The sequence below is a fragment of the Chaetura pelagica genome, unplaced genomic scaffold, assembly GCF_000747805.2.
Source record: "Chaetura pelagica isolate M959 unplaced genomic scaffold, ChaPel_1.0 scaffold210, whole genome shotgun sequence".
NCBI lineage: Eukaryota > Metazoa > Chordata > Aves > Apodiformes > Apodidae > Chaetura > Chaetura pelagica.
This window is the reverse complement of record NW_009951862.1, coordinates 41,653-47,051: the sequence shown is the minus strand read 5'-3', so window position 1 is coordinate 47,051 and position 5,399 is coordinate 41,653. Positions and strand designations below refer to the sequence as shown.

The 5,399-nt window shown below is 50.0% G+C and overlaps 1 protein-coding gene across 1 annotated transcript; it reads left to right on the top strand.

The window, feature by feature from the left end:
* The first annotated feature begins 1,730 nt into the window (after window positions 1–1,730).
* SPP1 (secreted phosphoprotein 1) lies at window positions 1,731–4,820 on the top strand. The gene is made up of 6 exons (XM_009993754.1): window positions 1,731–1,784; window positions 1,885–1,935; window positions 2,842–2,946; window positions 3,080–3,124; window positions 3,368–3,622; window positions 4,422–4,820. The coding sequence occupies exons 1-6, from the start codon at window positions 1,731–1,733 to the stop codon at window positions 4,818–4,820; spliced, it is 909 nt and encodes a 302-aa protein (XP_009992056.1).
* Window positions 4,821–5,399: the final 579 nt, after the last annotated feature.

Here is a 5,399-nt window from a genome sequence, read left to right as displayed (position 1 = left end):
TCTCTCTTCCTGCCCACATTACCCATTCCTACCCCCTACAGGACAGGGTTTCAGTGAAACTAGGCACTGCTCTTTCACAACAGGCTGACAGACGTGCCCAGAAGTCCTCCTACACGATACCAAATGCTCTGCATTCACCAGACCTCCTGGTTAATGATCTTGCCCATAAGTAATGTTTTAACCACAGAGCAGCTTTTGTTTGTTTCAAAAGCCACAAAGCCAAGGAGGAAGTGTAGGAGAACATGGGCAGGATGGTGGCCAGCAGCCTCATGACCTCATCTTTTTCCGCCACGTGGGGATTGGTGGCCCTGCCTGGGACAGGGTTTAAATTCCCTGAGGTCTGAGATGTCAGAGAGTCAGGGGATAAGGAGAGGAATCCACAGCTGCTGAGAGCTGCTGCTGGCATCACAAAGAGCACTTTTGGCACAGCTGACCCCTCCAGCATCAGAAAAGGTAATTTTTTAATTTGCTTTCTTTTTTTTTTACCTGACATGGGCCGTTCTGTCTGCAGCTTTAGTGTAAGGAAGTGTTGGGCAGGAGATCTTTGAAAACTGCTTCACTAGCCAGAGGGTCTTTGATGTGTCTCTGTGGGAAAAAAACAACAAGAAAAAAGGTGTACTTTTTATAGGTTGCTTTAGCAATGCAAGGTATTATCCCTAATCACAACTGTCAACCTGTCCGCTGATCAACCTTGGGAGGAGGTTTTTGCAAACTCTGCCACTGGATCAGGTGCTCGAAACTCAAAGCTGGTGCCTGAACACAGGAAGTTTCCTCCCTCCTGTGAGCACTGCCTGGCAGGTTCCCTGTTTCTTCTGGCAGGTTCCCTGCTTCTCCTGACAGGCTTTGTGCTGCACATTTCTGGCTGGGATGGGACACCCCCCCATTTGCTGTTGAGCTCTTGGGGTTGCAGTGCCTTTCCTAGCATGTCCTGTCTCAGGGCCAGCTTTGCTCATGCATTTTAAATGTGCCCTGAGCAGCTTTTCTTTCCTGCTGGGATTTATTAAAGTTCTAGATGCCTCTTGCTCATCAGTAAATTGGTTTAATTTCTCAGAAATCATATTTATCGTGGGAATGGGGTGGTCAGCAGCAGCATTTCCTGTAGCTCAGCACTATCCTAATTTAATTCAGGAATCACTCAATTATGAAATTGCTAAAACTGCAAGGTGAGCAGATATTTCACTTCGCTTCTTGCTTGGTAACATGGGTTATTCCGTTCAAACTTCTGCAAACGAAGATCTATCAATGAGAGCAGTTTATGTTTCTATAACCTGAGTTTACTCACAGTGACTCCAGTTAATCAACCTGAGCACAAGCTTTTCAAAATAACTGAAAAGAGAAACCCAGCTCAGTTGGCCTTGCCCTGTCTCTTCTGACAAAATGATGTTCTGTGAACATTGTGACCTTTATTGCAGTGTTTTTTTCACCAAGCTTCTATTTTGCCAGGGCAAGGTGACAGGGTCTGCTCACCTTGGCAGTGTGGCTACTCCCAGCACTCCTCAGGAGCTGGTTTTTAAATTCCTCCAGCTTTTGAGTGGCTCAGTCCTTAGAAAACCAGCTGGGTGGAGGGTGGTGGTGGAAGGCAGAGGAAAAAGATTGGCCTGGGTAGGTTGAATCCTTAGCAGAAAGCTGGGGAAGCACAGCCAGAGAAAGAAAAAGCCAATGGCATTTTTGGTGGCATTTTGCTTTGTTGATTCCCTGCTTTCCAAATATTTCCTAGGTAAAGCACCACAATGAAGGTGGCAGTTCTGTGCTTATGCCTCATCAGCATCACTGCTGCATGGCCAGTGAGTAATTCACAGCTGCAGAGCAACAACCACCTGCATGTTTTCTCTGCTCCTTCACAAGAAATCAATACTGACAGATGCTTTTATTCTCCCTTGCCAGGTGAACAAATCCAAGCAGCATGCCACGTCTGCCAGCTCAGAAGAAAAACATGTAAGCTCCTTTTGTCTTTTCATTTTTTTGAAGAAATCCTTCTTTGTTCTATTTCCCCCCCTCTCTAATACACTTTGATACTGGTTTTATGATTGCAGCTGCTTGCAGGACACATCCTCACTTGACTGCTATGAGCCAGTTTCTCAGGTAGACAAAGCAGAGAGCCAGCTGATGTGTGTAGTCTTCTGTGATGTTAGGCATCCTGCTTGTGGACTTTCATCAGTTGTAACTCTTCACCGGCACTAGAAACCTTGTTTCTTAATTAAAAAGGTGTAAGCTGTGGCAATATTTGGTATTGGAAGAGCAGTTTATTCCAATTCCCTTTATTTTTATTATTTTTTTTTGAAGTGGTGTAAGTGAACTGTATTAGTCTTGTATATAGCTATTTGGTTTATAATCCCTCACCAACTGCTACCCATGTAAAATCAATGATTGGCTCTGAGAATCAGCTACTGAGTGTCCTCAGCACATGGGAGATAAATCACTCTTGGGAAAAGGATCCGAGGATCAACAGAAAAAATGGGCATTAGAAGTAACTCCCCATTTCCTTCAAACAAGCTGGAGAAAGTGATCTGAAATTCCTCAGGCTCTGCCAGTGGGAGAGGCACATCTTCTGTGTTGGGTATAATGTTCAGCTGGGATCATGGCTTGTTTTGATCTGTTCTCTTCCCACTGCCATGAATTGCTGAGGACGCATCCTGCACAAAAGGAGCGTGTGTTGCCTGAAAAGCAAGAGTCATAGAATCACAGAATGGTTAGGGCTGGAAGGGACCTGAAATATCATGAGGTTGCAACCTCCCTGCTATAAGGCAGGGACACCAGAGCAGAGGTGGCGATGGAAGCAGCTTTCCCTGCTCCTGTATGCTCCTTTGGGGACTAACCTCATCTTTTTTTCTTCTCTAGAAGGACCCCCGGGGCCATCACTCACACAGACATCACCACCACCAGGTGAATCCTCAGTCTTGGGAGAGTCTGCAGCAACCACAAGATGACCTGGTATCACCTCAGCAGGTACAGGCAGAGAAAGCAAAGCCTCTCAGTGCCAAGATCTGGGCCTTAGGATGAAGCACTTAATGAATAGTTAACATGCTGATCAACTCTACATGCCTCTGTGTGCTAATAGTGAGTTTTATCTTGTTTTCAGGCTCTTTACTCTTCAGAAGAAAGCATGGATGTCCCAGTACAACCGGTAAGTGTGTTGGACAGGAGAGTGTCAGCTGAGTTCTGCAGGGCAGGCAGTGCACAGCAGCCCTCCTCTTCCTCCATCAGGTTCCCGTGGTCACGTCTCCCCCTAAATCAAACAAAACGTCAGGCAGGGTGAGAAAAATTCAGAGCAATCCCTGCATGTAGCTCCTCAACAAGGAGGACAGGTACCAATCTGCCCAGCTCACCTGTAAGTTCATTAGCCTGATGCCTCATCAATGTTTTCCAGGACTTTCCTAGTGTGTCAAGCAAGAGCCATGAAGATACAGAGGATGATGACAACGATGACAGCGATTCCAATGACACGGATGAATCTGATGAGGTCACCACTGGTTTTCCCACAGACATTCCAGTAACTGTACCCTTCCCTCCTTTCCCTTTCACCCGGGGAGACAACGCTGGCAGAGGAGACAGCGTGGGCTACAGGGTGAGGGCAAAAGCCGTGGCTCTGAAGTCCAGCAAACACCTCAAAGCTGCAAAAAAGGTAAATAACGCTGAGCAGTGGGACCCAGGCCTTTTGGAAAAGGGTGAGGAACCTGAAAATGGACCTGCTGTTTTATTTTGAAAAGCATTGGTGGGAGGAAGGCAGGCATGAGGGAAGGAATGTGTTCCCTTTCTCTGGTACCCCACATCAGAGGGGTGTCAATGAGCTGAGGTAGGAGTGCTGGCCCCTGCTGCTCCTGCAGGCCACCCAATGCTGCCGCTTGCACTGCCAAATTGTCCTTGTGCAAGTGACATCAAACCTGAGCCTCTCATCAGGTGAAAGGTCCATCTCACTCCATAGAGGTGGTTTATGGTCCAAGAAACTGAGGGGCTGAATTGGGCTCCATCTGCAGGATCCCAACACGGAGCAGGATTTTTGGCCAAGGTCAGACCCAACAAAGCCACTTCTGTCCTGCTCCTCGGGGCAGGATGACACCAGTGGTTACAGATCATGTTGGTGGTTGGGAAGGCAGCCAAGGGGGCAAGAAAGGTCAGAATTATGCCTTAAAAGGTAAAAAGTGACCTGCTGGAATGGGATGTTTGAACAGAGGTGGGAAACTTGCAGGATCATTAGAAGCGTGGGATGGGCTGTAAACCCTGGAGTACCCAGGGGAGGGAACTTTGGGAATAGGGAATATAAACCGTTGTTCACCTCACTATGGGTGTGCCTGCTTGTTTGGGTCACCCATTCCTGCACCAGTGCCAATAACCTGCGCTCCCCTGAGGGGTCCGTTTGGGCCTGTTCATCAGCGCCACAGACGTTTCTCCCAGGAGTGACACTGGCGTTTGTTTTGGGGCAGCTCGTGGTGGGTGAAGACAGTGAGGAGGATGAGAGCACCTTGGAGGCAGCCAGCCAGCAAGCAGAGCTCTCCCAGGAGGCTCGTGCTGCCCAAGGCTTCCCAAGAAAGCATGGAATCCGTGGGGAATGGGCTGACAGGAGCCACCAGCAGGACAGCAGCGAGCTAGACGGGAAGCAGCGTGACTGGAGCGCGGAAAATGACAGCAGGCAGAAATTCAACAGCCACGAGGTGGAAAGAGATGGCAGCAAGTTTGGTGCTAGATGGGACAGCCACCAGAGCAGGGAAAGCAGGGAGAGCTTTCCAGCTGGGATCCCTGAGGATAACAGCACCCAAACGCTGGAGAGTGCCGAGGATGCCGGCGATCACCACAGCATCGACACCAACGAAGTCACCCTCTGAAGGGGGACATGTCATGTTTCTCTCCTTCTCCAACTCCTGCCTGAGGGGAGGGGGGGTAACTGTATATCTAGAGTGTGTGCTGACTTTCCGGGTGCGGAAAGCTCCTTTCTTTTCCTCCTTTTCCGGGGTGTGGGCCAGCTCCTTTCCCGCTGGTTGCAGCAGAGCCAGGCCGCACGCCCGGGGCCACAGGGAGGCGAGGCCAGCTCTGTTTTGGCTGCGAGTGGATTGAAATAAACACACAAAACCCTGTACCTGCGTTACATGTTGGCTGGGTTGGGGGTGCGGGGGGGGTTGCGTGCAAGCTGCGCCTGAGGCGCTTCCCTGCCTCCCCTCTTTAAAATGATGTGACCGAGTTGCTCCATGGCAGGTTATGAAGCAGGGAAAATGCCTCGGTGGGGCCTCCTTTGGCTTTGAGGGGCAGTGAGCAGCAAGCTGGCCTCAGGCCCTTCCAGAGGAGCTGAAAGGCTTGGGGCTGGGCTGGGGCCTTGGGGTTGGACTTGGGCCCTGGGGCTGGGCTGGGGCCTTGGGGCTGGGGCCTTGGGGGGCTGGGGCCCTGGGGGGCTGGGGCCTTGGGCGCTG

Excerpts from the sequence above, each read along its gene's own strand:
- SPP1 (XM_009993754.1), top strand. The coding sequence starts at position 1,731 with ATGAAGGTGGCAGTTCTGTGCTTATGCCTCATCAGCATCACTGCTGCA. Across the intron at positions 1,936-2,841 it reads CCAGCTCAGAAGAAAAACAT|GACCCCCGGGGCCATCACTC; the intron begins GTAAGCTCCTTT and ends CTTCTCTAGAAG. Across the intron at positions 3,623-4,421 it reads ACCTCAAAGCTGCAAAAAAG|CTCGTGGTGGGTGAAGACAG; the intron begins GTAAATAACGCT and ends GTTTTGGGGCAG.